This window comes from Gadus morhua, chromosome 9, assembly GCF_902167405.1.
Source record: "Gadus morhua chromosome 9, gadMor3.0, whole genome shotgun sequence".
Lineage (NCBI taxonomy): Eukaryota > Metazoa > Chordata > Actinopteri > Gadiformes > Gadidae > Gadus > Gadus morhua.
The window spans coordinates 6,031,865-6,053,041 of record NC_044056.1 but is presented as its reverse complement, the minus strand read 5'-3'; the positions used below and the strand labels follow the sequence as shown (position 1 = coordinate 6,053,041).

Sequence of the window (21,177 nt, the reverse complement as noted above, 5' to 3'; positions counted from 1 at the left end):
GCAGCCATGGAGCATGCCAGAGTATTTAAATAGTCTATACTCTGGCCCGCTGGGGAAGTTCCCCCCCTTATTTTCTCTGTTTTGTTTTGTTCTTTTCTCCCGCTGTGCCCCGTCACTTGTCACTTAATCTGCTCGCTTTGGATATCCGTCTGTTCCGGGTTTAAAAAAAAAAAAAAGCGTTTTCAAATGATCGAGCCTGAATTATAATGGGACGGAGGTTCAGTGCATTGGAAAAAAAAACCCTGCCGGATTAAAATCTATGTGCGGCGCAAACCATCATCGGGAAGTGGGATTTATAGAGTAACTAGAACTCGATACTTGAAGTCACCGCTTGATTTTTCAGACTTCCGTTGTTTAAGAATTGGATGCACAACAGGCCATTTTTCCTCCACTGAAGAACCAGAAGTACGTAGAACACATGGTATTACTATTTCGGTTTTAATAGAAAAAAACGGTATGAACTGTATCATATTGTAAAACAAGGTGGTATCATGCAGTGATCAACTAATTACAGTCAGTGTTTTGGCAGGTTTGAATCACTCCCTAATTAATGATTTACCCTGATCTAGAGCGCCACCTAGCGGCCCACAAGATTCCCCAACGCCAAAAAAATACATTCAGGTGAGGTGGTCCCATGCATAGTGCTCAAAAACAGTCGCCACTACAATTAAAAATCAACCGCATGATACTGAATGGGAGTCTGTGCCCCGAACCCTAACTATTTAACACAGTGGTCTTAAAGAGGATGGTTCGTAGTCCACAGAGTTTTCTCGTCTGCACGTGCCACCACCCTACCAAAAGTCCAAACCAGCCAGCGGGCTGATGTAACCAATAAGGGACCGCCCCAACCCCCCAGGAGACACGCCCAGAAGGCGTAACCGACAGCGACGGCAAAGGCGGCCGCCTCCCACTCTCCCTCACCCCCCAACCCCCGACCCAGTGGGGGGGGCCGTCTACTCCAGCAGGGGGTTGTACGGCACCCTGGGCTCCTCCTGGGAGACAAACACCATCACCCTGGCCAAGTAGGTGCTCAGGTGACCGTAGCGTTGGAGGCGGAGCTCCAGTGCGACCTCAAAGTCCTGCGCGGCAGCGAACGGCCGCGCCACCGCCATCACGCCGCCGGTGGCCACGCGCTCCGTCCGGAAGTGGCCGCCGTCGTTGCCGGCGACGATGGCGATGTGGACGTCATCGCCGGGCACCGGGTGCGAGGGGCCCATGCGGAAGACGTTGGTGTTCACGGGGATGTCGGTGGGAAAGGTGAGGTAGTAGTAGGTGATTCTCAGGGGCGTGGCCAGGCACTCGCTAGAGTCATTGCAAAGCAAGCGCTCGCATCGGCTGCAACGAGAGACGGGGTGGGGGGGGGGGGGGGGGGGGGTGAATGGGGTGGGCGGTGGGGGAGGTGAGGGGAGTGGGGGGAGGACAAAGAATGGGACAGACATACAAGACAAAAACAAACAAGCAGGGAGAGAGAAAGAGAGAGAGAGAGAGAGAGAGAGATTGTGGGTAAGTTCCATTGGGCGTGCATGGCATGCAAGTGCAGGGAGAAACATTATACAGAGGTGGCCCGGTGGTACGAGCACATTGTCACGCTGCCCCCTGTGGGACCATGCAGGACGTGCACTCTAAGGACTGCCGCTAACTGCTACGAGGGCTCAGCCGCAGCCCGTGGTCGGGCAGGGTTTGCGCTCATTAAAGCAGAGACATGTGCATTTTGTTATTCAGTTTACTGCGCGCAACATGCCAGGAGCAGAGTCCTTAGGGAAGTGGTTGAGGATAGCCAACAAGAGTATGCAGAGCTATACTGTGTGTGTGCACTCCAAAAGTTCAATGGACCCAATACAGTAGAGCCTGAAATTGTGTGGTGTTTGGAGATCTTCGTCAGGGATCTCTGCCGTTGTGCGGCGCATGTGTGCATGTGTCTGTGTCTGCACAACATCGATTGGGGATGAGTGAGTCTCCGTGTATTTCAAACCGTCGGGAGATGGATCAGAGATTTGGGTGCTACTTACGTCTCTCCTATCCGTTGGTAGTTTGTGGGGCATTCGAAGGACAGGCATCGGAAGTCTCCCTGCACGTTGAAGCAGCTCTGGTTCTCGGCGCACGTGTGCGTCCCCGTCACGCACTCGTCGACGTCTGGTTATAAAGAAAAAAAGCGGCAATGTAAAATTAATGGGGAAAAAATATGAGAACAAACGTACAATGCATTCAGAAAGTGTTCAGGCTCATTCTCTGTTGCCACATGTTCCTATGTAATGTTATTCCGTAAGACACAGTATCACATCATGACGTATCAATCAATAGAAATAAACTGTTAATTGCCAACTTATAAGAAATAAAAAAAGTCAACATCACATTTTTAAGTATTAACACTTGAATCGGAACAGTGGATAAAGTAGTGCTATTGGTAGCCACATGAATATTCTAGGTTTCGGAGTTCTCAAAACTCCCAGAATCCTTTGCACCTTGGCAGCTGCGTCCGTTGGCTGCGAGGGTGTAGCCCTTGACAGGGCAGGAGCAGTGGAAGCTCCCGCCGGTGTTGTGGCATCGGAAGGCACAGATGTGGCCCCCGGTGGGCAAGGCGCACTCGTCAATATCTGAGGAGATCAGAGGTGAACGTGAACACACGCCATCTGGTGGAGGCTTTTGTATCGTCGACTGCATTATGCTCTCATTCACTCTACCCCCTGTTTCGATTTGATCTTAGCTAACGATCTAGGCGAGATGGGACCAAGCGCCGCAAAGTAGCGTGCTAGTGTGGTGGGAGGGGTGTTTTTGACCAAACGATTTGTATCGGGTTCGATTCCAAATGCCCACAGCCTCACCTGTAAGCATCCTTGGTCGAGAACGCCACCTCCTGCCTCTTATAAGATGTATCTAACTTTACAAGGCGTTTTCGCCCAATGTCTAAATAGCAAGCAAACTCAAGTCCAACCAGTCAAGCTCGCCTCAGACGGTGGCATACCTTACCTTCACACGTCAAGCCGTCCACGTCACTCAGCTGGTAACCACGGCGACAGTAGCACTGGTAGGAGCCATAGACGTTGGCGCACTCTTGGCTGCATGGGTTGGCCTCGCACTCGTTCAAATCTACCCAGAGGGAGCATCACGAAAAGTCGTTCAAACGACATGTCATGCATCTTCATCTTTTTGCACATGTATGCTTTATGTATCGGAGAGCTACGTAGACCAAACGACCGCCGTACCGTTACAATTCCTCCCGTCCGGGGAGAGCTTGAAGCCCGTGGTGCAGGTGCAGGTGTAGGAGCCCTGGTTGTTGACACACTTATGAGCACAAAGGCGTCCGGGGTAGTGCATGCATTCGTTGACGTCTACCAACCGGGAGGCAACGGAAAAAAAGGCTTGAACACAGTAACATAACAACTGAGAACAATTTAGTTTAACGCCGTTGCCTATTTTACCACGAGGTGTGAGGGTGAGTATCAACAGTTGACATCGCAAGTGGGATAGGTCGCCCAAATGAATGATGGATAGATTGACCACTCCCTGGTGGACAGTACCACGTGGCAGGCAGGGGTAGGATCAATCCATACCTCATACGGGTGGAAACTAGGGCCCGACCGATATTGATTTTTGAGTGCCGGTGCCGATGCCGATGCCGATTATTTTCAGAGAAAAATTACGATTACGATTTAAAAAAGCATATAAAACTTAGTTTTTGATACCTTAAATATACTTTAAACACTTTTGACGAATATGTGAATTGAATGCAGAACCTTTGAGTGTTACATTTACAGTCAAAAATGAGTGTAATAAATAACTAACTCCAAATGTGCTGCGCTCGTGAGCAGTGACTAACACGTGCGTGCTGAGCAGTATGGTCTCACCGTTAGAGTCTACAGTATAACAAATTAACATGGCCTGGGACCTAAAGAAAAACAGGCACAACATGCTCAAACAACGCGTCTTGTGTACATTGGTGAGGTGAGCGCGCAGCTGCCTGAGCGAGCGTGCTTTCATGTTGTACGGTAAAATTCAATCTCCTCTTTTTTACTCTAAGCTCTAAGGATACTAAGCGCAATAACATTTAAAAAAAATAAATAAAATAAATCGGTTGTAATCGGCGTCTTTTTGGCCGATGCCGATTATTTTCAAAAAGGCTATAATCGGCCGATTAAATCGGCAGGCCGATGAATCGGTCGGGCCCTAGTGGAAACCCCCACTTGTGATGTCACCGGTGGTCAGACATTGAAATGGAAAATTGTAACCTCACACCTTGCGTCTTCTTGTAAAACAAAGAACACACACAAAACTGAGAGGTTGGGGGGTTCAGTCCCGAATGACGTCCTTACCTTCGCACACGCGGTTTATGCTGTTGAAGACGTAGCCGGCCGCACACTCACAGCGGAAGGAGCCCACCAGGTTGATGCAGCCGTGGCCCGAACACGCCCCGTCTGGCCCCTTGCACTCATCGATGTCTGCCAAAGGGTGTGCCGGTCAATTCAATGGCGGTCAATTTTCCAAGAAGAGATTGCTACTTCACTAAACAGTGAATTCCCATTGTCAAGTCAAGTCATGTTTAGAGCCCTTTAAAACAACAACAGTTGACCAAAGTGCTGTACAAATCAACAATCTAGTTATAAACACACACATAACATTATAAACTATTTAAAGCACAAAAAAGGACACAGACAATAATAAAACTTATATCGAGTTAAATGCACGAGAAAAAGAAACAAGGTTTCAGAGGGATTGGAAACTGGGCACTGAAGGTGCTAGCATAACATGAAGAGGGAGTTCGATCTGGGGCCGACGACTGAAAAAGCCCGATCAACGCTATCAGAGACTGACAACACACTATCCCTTACTGCGTCCTCACACACCGTGTAGGTGGTGGTTAAGACATGGGTTCTTAGTAGTGATGTCAGTTAAACGCGTTATTAATGGCGTTAACGCAAACCAATTTTAACGGCGTTATTTTTTTTATCGCTCGATTAACGCAATTCTTTTATTTTATTTTTTTTTAAATAATCGGTTTTTTTTTCTTTTTCTTTGGCTCAAAACAAAGAAGCAGTAGCCTGACTGCTATGTTTAAGGCAGTATGTTTGCATGTTCATCGTTTAATTGCACTATATGCCAATGTTGTTATCAATAAAAAAACATTTGCACAAGGCAAGCCGATGCACTTCTCCATGTTGATAAGAGCATTAAAATGAGAAAAATTAATGGGACAAAGAAATCAAGGGATATTTAGCATAGAAAAAACATTTGCGATTAATCGCGATTGCTCGCGATTAATCGTAAGTTAACTATGACATTAATGAGATTAATCGCGATTAATTATTTGAATTGCTTGACAGCACTAGTTCTTAGTAAAGCAAGCCTCCGGCCGTACCCACGCAGCGCGTGCCCTCCACGTTCAGGTGGTAGCCCCGGCCGCAGTTGACGGAGATCCTCTGGCAGGTGTAGGAGCCCCGGCTGTTGATGCAGACCTGGCCCGGATGGCAGGGTCCGGTCTGGGCCAGGCACTCGTTGATGTCTGCGGGAAACACGGGTCATGCGATGAGGGGGCAGTGGAAGCGTGTTATGGACACAAGAAGTCATGCCTGAATGCACAGCTTTATGAGGGAGGGTAGTGGTCAGCGAGAGGCTGGGGTGATCTGCTCCCCGCTTGAATGGTACTGGGGTTGATCCCCCCCGATTCCAGAGGTCTAACTGTGGTTCAATGCCTCCAGTAAGGCGTTGAGGGAGATGCCAAACCTCTGCCCGCACCACGTAATGATGTGCATCTTTATTCACTGTAAGTCGCTTTGGATAAAATTGTCTCAATTGTAAATAGCTTGTGTGCTCTGGAATGAGTTTGTTTCCTTTCCAAGTAAGGAAATCGCGCAGCCCTGTAAAGCAATAATAAAGCACGCGAGTCTGGGGAAGAAATAAAAAATGACTATAAAAGTCAAACATTTAGAAAGAACCATTAAATTCAACGAAGAGTTTAACTTGAACGTTAAATGTCAACTTTGGCCATTGTTACTTGAACCACTAAACTCAACAATAAACATAATTAGTACATTGTATGTACTTAAGTTGTGAGTAGGAAAACAAAGGAATTGTAAACATTCACAAATACAACAATAAGGGTTTTATAAAAACCTTCTGGAACTTTCTGTTTGCTGTTTTACCAAAGTATGTGGTTATGTCTAGGTTTTGTCTGTTTGCGTGTGGGTGTTGGTATGGGTATGGGTATGTGCGGATGTGTGTGTGTGTGTGTATGTTTGTGTGTGTATGTGTGTGTTACCTATGCAGCTGCCCAGGGCATCCTGAATATAGCCGGCACCACACTTGACTTTAGGGTGACAGCGGAATGAGCCCTGGGTGTTCTGGCACTCAAAGTCCGGGACACAGTTGTGGGTGCCCGTTTCACACTCGTTGATGTCTGGGGGAGGAAACACATGGGAGTAATTGGTTGGACATTCCTGGAGATGCTACTGATGCATTGTGGGAGACAGTGTCTTTACAGATGAACAGAATGACATGTCAGATGTTGCAATCGCATCTATCGATGAGAAAAGCTCCAAGCCCTTGTGATATTTTCACAGTTCCTCTCTTCTCTCCCCAGATTGAACTACTGTGCCTTATGCCTGTCCATTATGGCACCCATTTCACCCCTTACCATCCCTGGAAGGAGGGATTATTTTTCCTGCATTCTTTCTCAAGGTGGATTCCTCCTTAATCATTTAGGGAGCTTTTCATTGCACTGTGGTGGGATACGTTTAATAATGTGTCATAAAATGCTGCTTGTGAAGCCCTTTGGCAGTGTTGTAATGTGTTGGAGTGTTCCGCCACTAGAGGGCGACATCACATACCTTTGCAGTTGTTGCTGTCTGTGAGCTCATAGCCGGTCCCACAGCTGACCTCTCTCTGGCAGCGGAAGGAGCCCTCCGTGTTAATGCAACGCTCACCCAGACGGCAGTTACTGGCCCCCAGCAAGCACTCGTTAATGTCTAGGAGGGAGAGGAGAGGAGAGGAGAGGAGAGGAGAGGAGAGGAGAGGAGAAGAGAGGAGAGGAGAGGAGAGGAGAGGAGAGGAGAGGAGAGGAGAGGAGAGGAGGGGAGAAGAGAGGAGAGGAGAGGAGAGGAGAGGAGAGGAGAGGAGAGGAGAGGAGAGGAGAGGGGAGAGGAGAGGAGAGGAGAAGAGAGGAGGGGAGAGGAAAGGTGAGGAGAAAGGAGTGGAGAAGAAAGGAGAGGAGAGGAGAACATCATTGAGATATTCATCATTAAATGCTTGTCTCGGATCCAGCAGAATAACAAGGTTCCTCAAGCTGTTCTAGAGCTGTTCTATTAGCCCAGTTTGTTTGGCTTTTCCTTTGCGAAAAATCGTCACAAGCCAAAAAACCGTTGTGTAATAAAAGCCCCAAAAGACCACATACCGTTACAGTTTTTTGCATCAGGTCTGAGTTTGAAGCCTTTGAAACAGGAACAGGTTCCGTTGCCCACACACAGATGGGCACATTTCCCATTACCTGCGCACCGAAACAAACCCCAAAACAAGGTTTAGCATATATACCCAATATAAAAGCTTTGTACAGAATTACATAATTTATTGGTGGGTATTGTATCTTACCTTTGCAAGGGTCAGTCAGCATCAGAGCCTCTGTGTCATTGCTTGTTTCACTAATCAATCCGTCTGTTCACAAGGTGGAGAAAAACGAAAAACATATGCTTACGAATGTGCTACAAACTAGTTCAATAGGAAGGACATTTCCAGAGCTCTGCATCGGCCGTCTCTTAATCACCCACGCCTGTCCCTCATTAGCGCTCTAAGTACATCCGTTGTAACGCTGGTCATACCCCCCCCCCCCCCCCCCCTTAGTCTCAGTTCACCTCAGGCGGTGGCTGTCTCCTACTTCCTACCCTTTCGTTTAAGTCATGTATCGTACGCCTGTCAGGTTCACCAACCAACACCCGTGCTGCCTCAGGGCAACGGGCCCTGCACCTACCGAGCTTGACGTTGCGGGAGGCAGAATGCCCTAACCCTGTGAATGACGAGAATGTATTTAACACGTCATGATAGACAGGATCCTGCAGAGGGCGATGTAGTCTCAGTTGTTGGGTCAATGTTTTTATTGGCTGTGGAAAGGATGATGATCATCATCATCATCCTATTTTGACCCCTCTCAAACGTTCTCGTAACTTTATCTTTAAAGTGTTTTTTTAAAGATAAGTTTTTGCATTTTTAAGCTTTAGGTAAAGCAGGTATGGGAGATTGAGGGGATGACATGCTGCAATTGTCCATGGGCAGGATTCGAACCCGGGTCGCTGCGTTCAGGACCCATATGGTACACGCTGTAACCCGGTGAGTCAGTTAAAAAAAAGTTAAAAAGTAAAAAAAAAAAAATGAAATGAAGTCGAAACGGCGGGCGACTCTGTGGTACCTCCCAGGGTGTCGTTGAGCGAGGCTCCATCCAGGCAGCAGGCCCGGGACACCAGGCCACACTGGTAGCCCAGCGCCAGGCTGTGGTCGCAGGGCAGGTCGTGGTCCTGAGCGGCCTTCCCTAGCAGACAGCAATCGCAGCACGTCTGCAGAGCACCACACACGGTTATTAGTGATTAACAGAGGAGGCATCCACTCACGAGCGCGACACAGCACAATGACCTAGGGGATGGATATGAGCAGAATAGAGAGAATATCTCTCTTCCTCTTCCTGTCTTCTCCATGCAGGTTAGGTCCTGCCTTGGTATCGCAGGAAATAGCACAACATAGGATGGCATAACACAACATAGGGTATCATCACACAATGTAGCATGACAAAGCCCAACATAACGGAAATATTTACATTATCAATGCAGTGCAGTGGTCATACATAGAAGGTTATGCAGACAGGCAGACAGACAGACAGACAGACAGACAGACAGACAGACAGACAGACAGACAGACAGACAGACAGACAGAGGGACCGACTGACGGATTGACGGACATGCAGATGGCCAATCAGACAGACAGACATACAGACATGCAGATGGCAAAACGTTAGACAGAGAGATAGCCAGCCAGCCAGTTGGAGAGACAGATAGGCAGACAGTGTCCACGATCAGGCCTGGACAACAGACAGACAGGCAGACATTCAGAGAGCCAGACAGGCAAACATTCATCTCGATCAGGAATGAACCGGCAAGCAAGCAGAGTCCAACAGACAGACAGACAGTGTGCACTTGGGACAGGATTGGACAGGCAGAGAGACAGACAGGCAGGCAGACAGACAGGCCGCCGGCGCTATATATGGGTAAAGATGGACAGGTTGCTTGGCAGATGAGAGAGGAAGATGGATGAGTCCGCGGGCCGGACCATCCGTCATCCCGACCGACAGAGCGACAACACAGACAGCGATGACATCATCACCCCTGCAGGAGGAAGCTCGCCCCAATCAATCATCATCTTCACAGAGATGAGTCGAGGTTGGGGGTGTTGGGGAGAAGGGAGATGGGGCAGGGCAAAGGAGGTGAAGGATATGGGGGAGGGTGGAGGTGAGGGAGAAAGCCGGTCAGGAAGTAGAAAGGGTTCTGAGTGAGTGAGTGAGTGAGTGAGTGAGCACTGTGTGTGTGTGTATGTGTGTGTGTGTGTGTGTGTGTGTGTGTGTGTGTGTGTGTGTGTGTGTGTGTGTGTGTGTGTGTGTGTGTGTGTGTGTGTGTGTGTGTGTGTGTGTGTCTGTGTGTGTGTGTGTGTGTGTGTGTGTGCGTAAGTGTGTAAGTGTGTAAGTGGGCCTGTGTGTGTGCGCATGGTGTGTGTGTGTGTGTGAGTGATTGCATGACTGCACAGTGAGGGTATTACATAGAAAATTGAAACAAGTGATGGATCCACAGCCCAGGACAGACCTACCAAACGATTGCAGTGAAATGTCAACCTCTCATGGAGAACTGCGTCTGCCTCTCTAGACTATACTGCAGAACCAAGATGCAGTGTTGACTGGGAACTGCCCATAAATCTTGATCTTTTTTTTATCTTTATATTCATAAGAACTGATTTGTAACGCAAACAATTCCACACAGAGAACAGTGCGAAGAGATGTGGATGATATCTGAATGCGATTCTTCGGTCCACCTAGCTATCAAACTTCCGTTCTGTTGTGGATTAGGACTCGGCGAGTCCTGGATCCACCCTGTGTTTAAATAAGCCCTTATCTTAATCTAAACACACACTACACCGAAGATCGAGTACCGACACGCAGCCTTCTCTCTATCTACGATCTCAGAAGCACATTAAAGTCTCTATTACAATGACAAGCCGTTTAGTAGATGGGCGAGTCCGCCTCAACGCTTATACACATCAGAGTGAGGCGTTGTCAAGGGAAACGCATTCCTTAGATACAATGACATCATCGGTGTAATCCACTGTATACTCAGCAAGGGCAAGAGGTTGAACAAGAACTCGCTATGCATTGTTAGCATAGCGTTAGCGCAGTGTTTGTCTCCTTAGATCCTACGCTGAGCAAAGTGTTTGGCTCTCTGGAAAACATTGGGGAACCAAACAAGGTAGAGGAAGAAAGAGGAAGAGACAGCAGCGAGAGAGAAAGAGAGAGAGAGAGAGATGGAAAGAGGGGGAAATTGAGAGAGAGAGGGAGAGAGACGGAGAGAGAGACAGAGAGAGAGATAGGGTAGAACAGAGAGATTGAGGAAGATTGAGATGGAGAGAGAGAGAGAGAGAGAGAGAGAGAGAGAGAGAGAGAGAGAGAGAGAGAGAGAGAGAGAGAGAGAGAGAGAGATAGGGAAAGACAGAGAGAGGCAGGGAAAGTGCGGGGGAAAGACGCAAAAGAGAGCGAGAGAGGAGGGAAAGACAGACAGGGAGAGAGAGAGAGAGAGAGAGACAGAGAGATGGAAAGATGGAGAGGGAGACAGATAAAGAGGTGCTGATTGAAAAGAGCTTGGATGGGAGCCGGTGGAAGGTTCTGGATGCAGAGCAGAATTTATGTTCTCACTGACAACACAAGCCTCCCTGGAGTGACCTGCCTCATCCTGCTCATCGCCATGGGCACTCACACACACACACACAAACACACACACACACACACACACACACACACACACACACACACACACACACACACACACACACACACACACACACACACACACACACACACACACACACACACACACACACACACACACACAAATGTACACACACATACACACACAAATGCACACATTTACACATACACCCCCCACACACACAAGCACAGACAGACACACACACACACATAAACCCACGCACGCACACACACACACGCACACACACATACACACAGACCCACACACAAAGACACAAACAAATTCACACACAAATGCACACATTCACACATACATCCCGCACTCACAGACACACACAAGCATAGACAGACACACACACACATAAACCCATGCACGCACACACACACAGATACACACAGAGACCCACACACAAAGACACACACACATTCACTCGTAAACAAACACTCAAACATACATACTCTCCCACATAGACACACACAAAATGCTTGAGCAAAGAATATGAAATGTAATAATACAAGCAGATACAACCATGTAAGCATGTACCAACATGCACCTGCACACGCATACACACAAGTACACACGTGCACACAGAGACACACACACACACACACACACACACACACACACACACACACACACACACACACACACACACACACACACACACACACACACACACACACACACACACACACACACACACACACACACAACAAAACACCATCTACTTCATCAATCACTCCTCTCCAGCCGTGATTGCCTGTCCAGCACATCGATGTACATTGACGGAGTAGGCATAGTGGATGTGTTGTGGCGAGAGACTCAGTCTCCCTGTGTGCTCCCCTTCCTCTCTCTCCCTCTTGCTTCCTTCTCTCCTTTTGTATTCACCCAGGCTACCATTGTATGCGTGCGTGGATTTGCTATAAATTCATTGAGCATGACGCTTTTCACTGGGAATTAAAGTGAATTTGAGAAGCATGTCATTAAGGACCAGGTAGAGGCCTTGCAGAGTCTTGCTCAAGGATAATTTACAGTTACTGTAGACTTTGGGGGATCAAACCCAGAACCCTTTAAGCCGGTAGTCATAACACCTATAAAAAACACTGGCCTATCCTACCCCCAGGTTGAACCAAAACGACACAAACATGCAGGCAGATGGACCAACTGACACACATACAGACATGCAGAGGGACAGGGGGAGGGAGGAGGAACACACACACACACTCACACACACACTCACACACACCTTGGTGGTCTTGCTGTCGCAGCTGTTGGAGAACTGGTCGGTGTAGCAGGAGCTCCGCTCCTTGGCCATGTTGATGCCCGTCGTGCACATGCTGTCCTCGAGCACCGTGACACAGCACTGCTCCTGCACGATCCTGCACACACACACACCCACACACGCACACACACACACACACGTAAGTAAGCACATACACCCAAACACATAAATACACACAAAAACACACAGGACATCGACAACACATACGTTTATGTGAGCTTGTTTGCTTTAGCTTTCTGCTAAATCTTAAATACATTGCTTTTTTAACTTTGCCTTCTTAACTTTCTATTTTACCCATTTCTTTGCATATGTTTTGTTTTACTTATCTATTATTTTATTTTATTGTATGACAATGTTTATATGTGAAGCACTTTGAGTCTGCCTTGTGTAGGAAAAGTGCTATATAAATAAAGTTGCCTTGCCTTGCCTTGTGTGTGTGTGTGTGTGTGTGTGTGTGTGTGTGTGTGTGTGTGTGTGTGTGTGTGTGTGTGTGTGTGTGTGTGTGTGTGTGTGTGTGTGTGTGTGTGTGTGTGTGTGTGTTTGTGTGTGTGTGTGTGTGTGTGTGTGTGTGTGTGTGTGTGTGTGTGTGTGTGTGTGTGTCTGTGTGTTTTTTTGTGTGTCTGTGTGTGTGTCTGTGCCGCATAGCCTGCAGTGGCTGGCCCATTAAAACCTGCCTCAAGGCTCCCCGCTGGTGGAGTGGAGAGATGCTGCTCTTAGTTGCACAACGTTTGCTTTTCCAAACCCGTCGTCCGTTTCGTTTCTTGCTCTTTAATTAGGGGCATGTAGGGATTGTTTATGTCTTCCATGACGATGCTACCTCCCTCCTGCGGGTCTGGGAAGACAGTGTCAGGTCATCCCAGTGGGTTTCTATTCATTCCCATGTTTGTTTATTTGGTTTCGATTTTATGGTGGTGGGTGGTGTACTTTAGGCCATAAAAAGAGACAGAGCCACACACAGCTCCTCTAGCGAGAGAGTTATTATCAGTCTGGTACCTCTGAACCGGGTTTGTCCAATCCCATATAAGGTGAGACACTCACCCTCTCTGATTCATTGCTTTAGTCGCGAAACCCCCTTTTCATTATCCGTCTGTCTGTCTCTGTCTGACTGTCTGTTGTCTGGCCGTCTGTCTTACAGTGCTGAGTCTGAATTGTCTTGAATCAAGAATATGCCTGTCTAACTGTCACTCTCTCTCTCTCTCTCTCTCTCTCTCTCTCTCTCTCTCTCTCTCTCTATCTCTCTCTCTCTCTCTCTCTCTCTCTCTCTCTCTCTCTCTCTCTCTCTCTCTCTCTCTCATTGTCTCCACCTCGCTCTCATCTCTTCCTCTCTCCTTCTCACTTTGTGTCTTCTTCTCTATCTCTCTCCCTTGCTCTCTCTCTCACCTCTTTCACTTTTTCTCCGTCTGTGTCTCATGATCATTATCTCTTCGTCTCTCGGAGCTTCAAACCCATTACCTTGTTCCCAGTGTCATCGTTATCTTTGGCCCAATCCCATTTCTACCCCTTACCCCTTCCCCTTACCCCTTCAAAACAAGGGGGAGGGGGAAACGGGAAGGGGAAGGGGTAAGGGGTAGAAATGGGATTGGGCCTTAATGTGTTCCTGGGTTCCTTCCTGTGTTGATCACTGATTCCATTCACCTGTGTTACATCATTATTTCAGTCCCCTACTTCGGCCCCTGTGCTGGCCTTCCTTCTCTTTCTGTAGAGCCATTACAGCTCTGCTACGAGTCAAGTTCTGCTGCCTTCCAGATTTGTGTTTATCTCTTAGCGTTTGGCTTCACCTACGGCTCCTAACCACTACCTCCACTCTCACCCTCTGTCTCCCTCTCGATCACTCTCTGTCGCCGTTTCTCGCTCAGTATCTCTCGACTCGTTCCAACAAGCCTCTGCATTCACCCTAACCGCACATGTCTCTCTTCAAATTAAGTAGATATCAGGTTGCCCACCACCCATGCACTCCCTTTTAAGGGAACACTTCATTCTGTTTTCGTCTTCCTGGTTCTTTCTTTTCAGTTTTTTTTATGGGTTGATGTCTGAAGTAATCCTTCAGGGTTCATGTTATTGCCTCTCTGTCTCCAAGCCACACACCCCTCTCTCTCCTCCTCTCCCTTTCTCTCTCTTTCTCTCTCTCCCTTCTGTCATGTTTGTCCTCTAAGGCATTTCCCTGGATTTGGAAATAGCCCCGTCCATCACTCACACACACACACACACACACACACACATACCCAGCCCCATCACCTCTACACACACACACACGCACACACCCACCCGTCCACCTACACTCTTCCCATGCTACTCTTCCTCCTTTTCGCCTCACACTATAATTTTGACAAATTTTGGAGCACTTAGGTGGCCAAGGGTAAATGTGTTTGCCATGCGGGCCTCCGCAGCAGATGGAGCAATAGCCCTGGCGTCCAGGACTCTTCACTGTGGTGCTGCGAGGCTGTGGCGGGGCACACCTCCTAGTGTTACTGTCCTAGCTGTAATTATCCCATCACCATTAAAGGCTCCCACTTGCATCGCGTGCTGTGAAGGACTTATGTGCCCGGGGGCCGGATGGGGTTTACTGGAAGGTAAAGCCATTTCTCATTGAGAGATAGACCAGGGAGATAGTCACTGCTAGCCAGCCAGCCTTGCGTGGGGCAGGCTAGAGTCCCCCATCCCTGACAGGGCTCATAAAGGAGTGGCTGGTGCAGCACACTCCAATTGAAGGCTGTGCGAAATGTGAGGGAATCTCAGGGCCGGCCTTACCTTCAGTATTGTTATTGGATAACATCGTTGGGCAATATTGTAAATATAATACGCATTGCCGTAAAATATTATATCCTAATAACATAAGTTGTTACCTAACTGTTAGGGTTGGTTAATGCTTAGTACTCCATTAACTAATGTTAATTCATTGTTGATGCAGCCTACTCGGGCCTATGAGGTTTGAACAGCAAGGACGTCCCAATGCCCGCGTTTACCTGCATGTGGTGGACTCTGAGATGAGCGGGAGGGCAGTGCAGTCCTGGTTGGCGGACCCCCGTTGGTGACCATCGCTGCAACACTCCTCGATAGAGATCTGCTCCTTTCCTACGGAAACATCTGAACACAACCAGGGTACACTTCATCACTGTGCGTGTGGGTGTGTTTGTGTGTGCGTGCGCGAGCACGTGTGTGTGTGTGTGTGTGTGTGTGTGTGTGCTTGCGTGCGTGCGTGCGTGCGTGCGTGCGTGCGTGCGTGCGTGCGTGCGTGCGTGCGTGCGTGCGTGCGTGTGTGTGTGTGTGTGTGTCTGTGTGTGTGTGTGTGTGTGTGTGTGTGTGTGTGTGTGTGTTTGTGCGTGCGCAGACCCAGATGGGCCCCTGTCCCTCACCTCACGTCCCAACAACCCACATAGAAACAAACAACATGATGTGCTGTGCTTGGAGCATTCGTGGCAGGCTCCTTCGATGAGGTTATTAAAGCTTTCATCTGTTCATAAAATATCAAATAATACGGGGTTCGAGACCACTTTTAACCAGATACAACATTGGGCAACCGATAGATTGATGAATGTACCCTATGGGTACTGGCTGAGACACATTGATCAACGTGCGCACACTGCCGAGATCCTTCCACCAAGATTGATATCGCCACAAGGCCAAACGACAGTTATACGCTATTCGGATGATCAAAAACCCTGCAACTAAATCCCAAGCTCAAGGCAACTCCAAAAAGCTTTGAGAAACGTCAATTTTTTCTACTTTTTATTTTTCTTCTAAAAGTAACGAGCAAATGATGTGTTTCTGGTCGGAAATCAAGGGACCCGGTTGGGCTGGAGCGGGACCAGAGTTTTCCCCCCGCTGGTTATTCATCAGGATTACCGGGAGGAATGCCTCGACTCTGTAAACAATCAGCCATCACAGTCATACCACCGCGTACATTCATTAGGCTGCGGTTCGTGGGATCCGCCAAACGTGAAATAGCTTTGGCAGATCGTGGACTTGGACCCTCTCTCGCACCCGGGCCCCCCAACAACCGCCTAGCGGGGCCAAAACGGTCCGTCTAAGCAAGATGTCCAAACCCCCAAATGAGAAAATAAACTCACTGTGAATCCATTTAATTTGTTGATCCATCGCAATATGATACTAAATAGTATGTGGATGACTGGAAGTTATGTATATTTATACATATATAAATATATACTCTGGATTTGTAGGGCCATCTACAAATCTAAGCAGAGACGTGATATTTGTGCTTGAGACGGAACATCTGCAAATGGAAGGTTTGGCAAGCGCGGCCGCGACCCGGCCTACTCAGTTTGATGAGCAGGGAGGACAAGTGTCTGTACAGGCTGTCGTCTGGACTCTTAAGAGCCCTTGGGGCTGGAACCTCCCCCTCTGTTTTAATCAAAACCCAACAAGGACGTGCATCATAAGTAACCTCTGTGTTCATGGAAATGATTGACCTTCGCGTTGGGATAACGGGATATATATTTCTACGAACTTTCAGACAGCTTTATCGATGTTGACGTTCGAAAGCGTTTCAGGGAGGACGATTTGGCACTGCTGATTAAATTAAAAAGTAATCAGTATTGCATATTAAACTATGTCAGATCACTATCTGTTGTCTCTAGCTGCTGCATTCATATGCGCAACACGGATATTGTTAACGGGGGGAGTGGATGCAAACACACAGCCTTGTTTTTATGAGAACAACATGGGGTGAGACACCTTGGACAGCCTGCTGTGGCCGGGCCAGACCTGGAGAAGTGAGAGCTGGCACATTCCACCCAAGCCCCGCCAATAAACCGCCAAGCAGCAGTGTGAAATGAGGGGGCACTTTAACAAGATGTCACTTCTGGCCTGCACCTTTTGAGTTTGTTGGTGCTGGCCGGTTGCTTCATGCTTCTTATCTCTCCCTCTCATTCTCTCTCTCTCTCTCCTTCGCTCTCGTTCTCTCTCCTTCTCTCTCTCTCTCTCTCTCTCTCTCTCTCTCTCTCTCTCTCTCTCTCTCTCTCTCTCTCTCTCATTCTCTCTCTGTCTCTCTCTCTCTGTCTCTCCCTCCCTCACATTCTCTCTCTCTCTCTCTCCCTCCCTCTCATTCTCTCTCTCTCTCTCTCTCTCTCTCTCTCTCTCTCTCTCTCTCTCTCTCTCTCTCTCTCTCTCTCTCTCTCTCTCTCTCTCTCTCTCTCTCTCTCTCTCTCTCTCTCTCTCTCACACACACACTCTACCTCTGTTGTTCAGTTTTTCCTTATTTTTTCTGCATTCCCAGCAACTTACGTTGCACTGCCAGTTGTAGTGGAAAGTAAACCTTGGTCTACCAGAACCAACAAATTAAAGAACCTCAGGATAGATTTTGCCCCCCGGGTCAGAGCTGTATTTTCCTCTTCCCTCTCCATTGTTTAAGAGCATACAGGTGGGTCACGCCTGCTAGACTATGTGTCTTTCCATATAATTCTCACTACGAACTCAATCTAGCCCACGCAAAGAGTCTTTGTGACCTTTCCAAGCCTTTCCCTCTACAATCGAAGCCTAAAAGAAGCAGAGAAGCACACCAAATCTACCGATGCTGGTTCCCTTATGAGGTGGAGAGACATACACAGGGAAGCGGCCAGAGATGGAGTCAAGCGGTCTGCCTGATCCATGGTCTGCCTGAGGAGCCCTGATTTCATCTCGGATGGCGGTGGTGGTTGTCATGGACATTAAACTTTGGCAGAGTAGTTCCGAGCTCTTCCTGTGTCTAGACACATCAGTCTAAACAGGTCTAAAGGAAGAGAAGCCTGACTAGAAATCAGACTGTAGATGTAATGTAGTGGGATGGCTGGATCCTAGATTACACCTACACAGAGTAACAGGGGAATTATAGCCTATTATTATTTTGTATTTCTGTTTTGCTTCTTTCAACACACTCAAGGCAATGAACCCCAATGATTATTCTCTAAGCCAGATGTCATTGGTTAAGCCGCGGCAAGTCTATATAAACTATAAACCAGACAGTGTTTGTTTAAGTAAGGAAGATAAATGGAAGAGGTGTTGTCCTACGAGTCTATCATCAAGAGGAGTAAAGTATAATCACCTAAGCAGCTGGCCGGCTTCAGGTCATGTTGATCGTCACTGCTGACGACACTTCCACAGCTGCCAGGAAAAGACCCCCCCCCCAATCCCTCCCCCCTCCTCCAACCACTTCAACTAACTATCTATGAAAATGGACCCCACATGTGTGACGATGGACGAGCATTTAGATATGGGGGGTATAGCCCACCTTTGCGACCTTTGTTGGGAATATAGAGTGCTCTTTGCCGTTCCATATGTTTGAAGCTGGACGAGGATGTGAGCCACACACGAGCATCTTAGCGTGACCTTTGACTCAACGCAACAGCAGACCAATTCAAGCAATGCGTAACACATTTTCCATAGCAGCTATATATCCCATGTATAATTGATCCCTGTTTCAAGATGTCTTTCAATGGCACGTGGGGAGACGCACATGCGTTAGAGCGCACGCAACATGTCCGTTGCTTTTTATTAGTAGCCTACTCCAATAAACTAACCCTCTATATTTTGGACCATTTTCGCCAAACGAACAACATACACACCTCATGCAAAACAATTAAAATGGACTACACATATTAACGCAATCAAAAATTGTTTCCCTGGAAGAAAGGTGCCTTACCTTGCGCACGGAGAACTCCGACTACAGAGCAGAGGAGCAGAATCCACAGACCCATTGAGCTGCACAACGAACTCCAAACAAACACAACTAAGTCCACAAATACGGCCGGTGTTCTGCAGCTGTCTGGGAGTATTTTCAGTACAGGCTCTGGGGGAAACAGATAGAAAATGAAGTGCAGGGGTTTAGCCGCAGTCTCGGCGTGATTTGAGGAAGGATGGTGTGTAATTACCGCGCAGTGAGGGGCGGGCTGCGACCACAGCCAGTTAGTTTGGTGAGGTGAAGTGTCAACTGCAAAAACTTTGGATTGCGCCGAGAACATTTACACACGTTTTTGACGCAGTTGACTGTTGGAAACAATCGTGCTTGAAGTTATGGTCAACATGTATAACTTAAAGCTTGCAGCGTTTTATTATCCATAGTCTGAATATTATCAAAAACTATGTATAGTTTGAATATTAAGCGTTATAAAGCTATTCCATTCAATGCAAGGATGTGTATATCGTTGTTGCTACACATGATTTGCGCTAAAGGTTTGTGCTTAATACGAACGAAAAGTGTTTTTTGTTTCAAGATGTGTGATTTTCAGTTGTTAGAGCAGAGTTTGAAGTTTAATTGTCAGCCAGCACACCATTTATTATGTAGCGGTTGGGGGGTTGACACACACGCACGCGCACACACATACACAATCTCTTTCTCTCTCTAACTTAAGCACACACACACCCACACACACACACTCACTCACTCTCACAAACACACACACTCTCTCTCTCTCTCTCTCTCTCTCTCTCTCTCTCTCTCTCTCTCTCTCTCTCTCTCTCTCTCTCTCTCTCTCACACACACACACACACACACACACACACACACACACACACACACACACACACACACACACACACACACACACACACACACACACACACACACACACACACACACACAGGCATCAGACACAGGCATCAGACACAGAGAGAGAAACAACCAATATTGGCAAGGAGAAATATAAATAATTGCTGCTATAAACATTTTGTAACATCTTTACGGTACAAAATGTCGACAGTCTTCCTGTGAAGTCAATCAGTCAGTGTTGGCCGTGGGCAGGGTGAGGCAGAGGGGTTAAGAGACTTCCTGATCAGAACCACATGTCTTCCGCAGCACACATCCAGACTAGCAACATCTCAGCAGAACCATCAGGAGGCACCATGGCACCTTGTTAGACCATGCGGCCAGTCAAACACAGGACACGTCACGCAGATCAAAGTCCAACGTCAGGCCATTCACCCTGTTGACCTTTAGGGTATAATACCTTTTCTAATGCATCAAATTAAACAAAACGCTTGAGACGTCGGTGCGTCTCTGCAGAAGCGATTTACTCAAGAGATGTAGTACGTGGTTTCAAAGGAGGACGCGGGCTTTCTGGGAACCCGGGGGTCAGCTTATCTTATCAGTAGCACCCCACCGGTGTAAGGGTGGCCTGCTGACTCCGGAGGTATATACGGCTAGCACTGTCCTTTTATGGCGCTGATGATAGCCAGGACTCTGGATGTATCAACGCCAGAGAAAGAGCTACAACGAGAGAAAGTAGCCCTGACCTCCTACCAGCCGGCAGTTAACGGGTCTAAAAAACTAGAATGACCATGAAGGGATGTATCTTCTACACACCATACGAGTATCTTGCAGGAAAATGGTAAAAAGTTTGTTAATATACATCTTAAAGTCAGCTTATAAACGCAGGTTAGACTCAGGACTGCAGGGGCAAGGTCTGAATCACCACCGGCACCTCCCCCTCGTTTGTACTTAGTCTACAGTGCACCTTGTACTTTGTTGCCTCCATAACGCGGGGGCCCTGTGAGTGTACGCTAATAAACATGACAGGTTACTGTTGTCCATCACTTTAATAACAACCCCTCAAACCAGGAAGCCAAAAGCTTCATTTTAACAGGATAGAACAGCTTGTGGTCACTTTTTAAAAGCGTTAATCTTTTTGAGGAGGCGGTGTGTGTGTGTGTGTGGGGGGGATAGGGGTTGGGGGGCTAGAGTTCTTTTGAAGTCCGGTAAAGTCTGTCTTGCCGTGTCTGTGTCAATGGAGACTGTTTCTAAGCAGGGGTTCAGGGGGGAGCGAGCCCCTGTGGAGCTCTCACTGGCGTCATTTACCAGCACTGCGGGAAAACTGTACACAAAGCTGTGTTTAAACGAAATAGCCATAACAGCTGTGTTCCGCTGATGGTTTAGTGTAAAGCTCAACCTAGCTTAGTTTTTCTTCA

The 21,177-nt window shown here is 47.8% G+C and overlaps 1 protein-coding gene across 2 annotated transcripts in view; it reads right to left on the bottom strand.

The window, feature by feature from the left end:
* Window positions 1-19,185, bottom strand: part of fbln1 (fibulin 1) — a 31,370-nt gene extending 12,185 nt beyond the window's left edge. The window contains exons 1-15 of one of the 2 annotated variants that reach the window (XM_030366594.1): window positions 18,917-19,185; window positions 15,246-15,366; window positions 12,247-12,379; window positions 8,390-8,534; window positions 7,579-7,641; window positions 7,385-7,477; window positions 6,822-6,959; window positions 6,254-6,391; window positions 5,354-5,497; window positions 4,311-4,436; window positions 3,204-3,329; window positions 2,968-3,087; window positions 2,463-2,594; window positions 2,010-2,133; window positions 418-1,335 (exon numbers count right to left, since the gene is read on the bottom strand). In XM_030366594.1, the coding sequence (XP_030222454.1) occupies window positions 954-1,335; window positions 2,010-2,133; window positions 2,463-2,594; window positions 2,968-3,087; window positions 3,204-3,329; window positions 4,311-4,436; window positions 5,354-5,497; window positions 6,254-6,391; window positions 6,822-6,959; window positions 7,385-7,477; window positions 7,579-7,641; window positions 8,390-8,534; window positions 12,247-12,379; window positions 15,246-15,366; window positions 18,917-18,971 (2,040 nt within the window). In that variant the 5' untranslated portion in view covers window positions 18,972-19,185 and the 3' untranslated portion in view covers window positions 418-953. Of the gene's footprint in view, window positions 1-417; window positions 1,336-2,009; window positions 2,134-2,462; window positions 2,595-2,967; window positions 3,088-3,203; window positions 3,330-4,310; window positions 4,437-5,353; window positions 5,498-6,253; window positions 6,392-6,821; window positions 6,960-7,384; window positions 7,478-7,578; window positions 7,642-8,389; window positions 8,535-12,246; window positions 12,380-15,245; window positions 15,367-18,916 lie in introns of those variants that run through there. The other variant, XM_030366593.1, reaches the window with a different exon arrangement.
* Window positions 19,186-21,177: the final 1,992 nt, after the last annotated feature.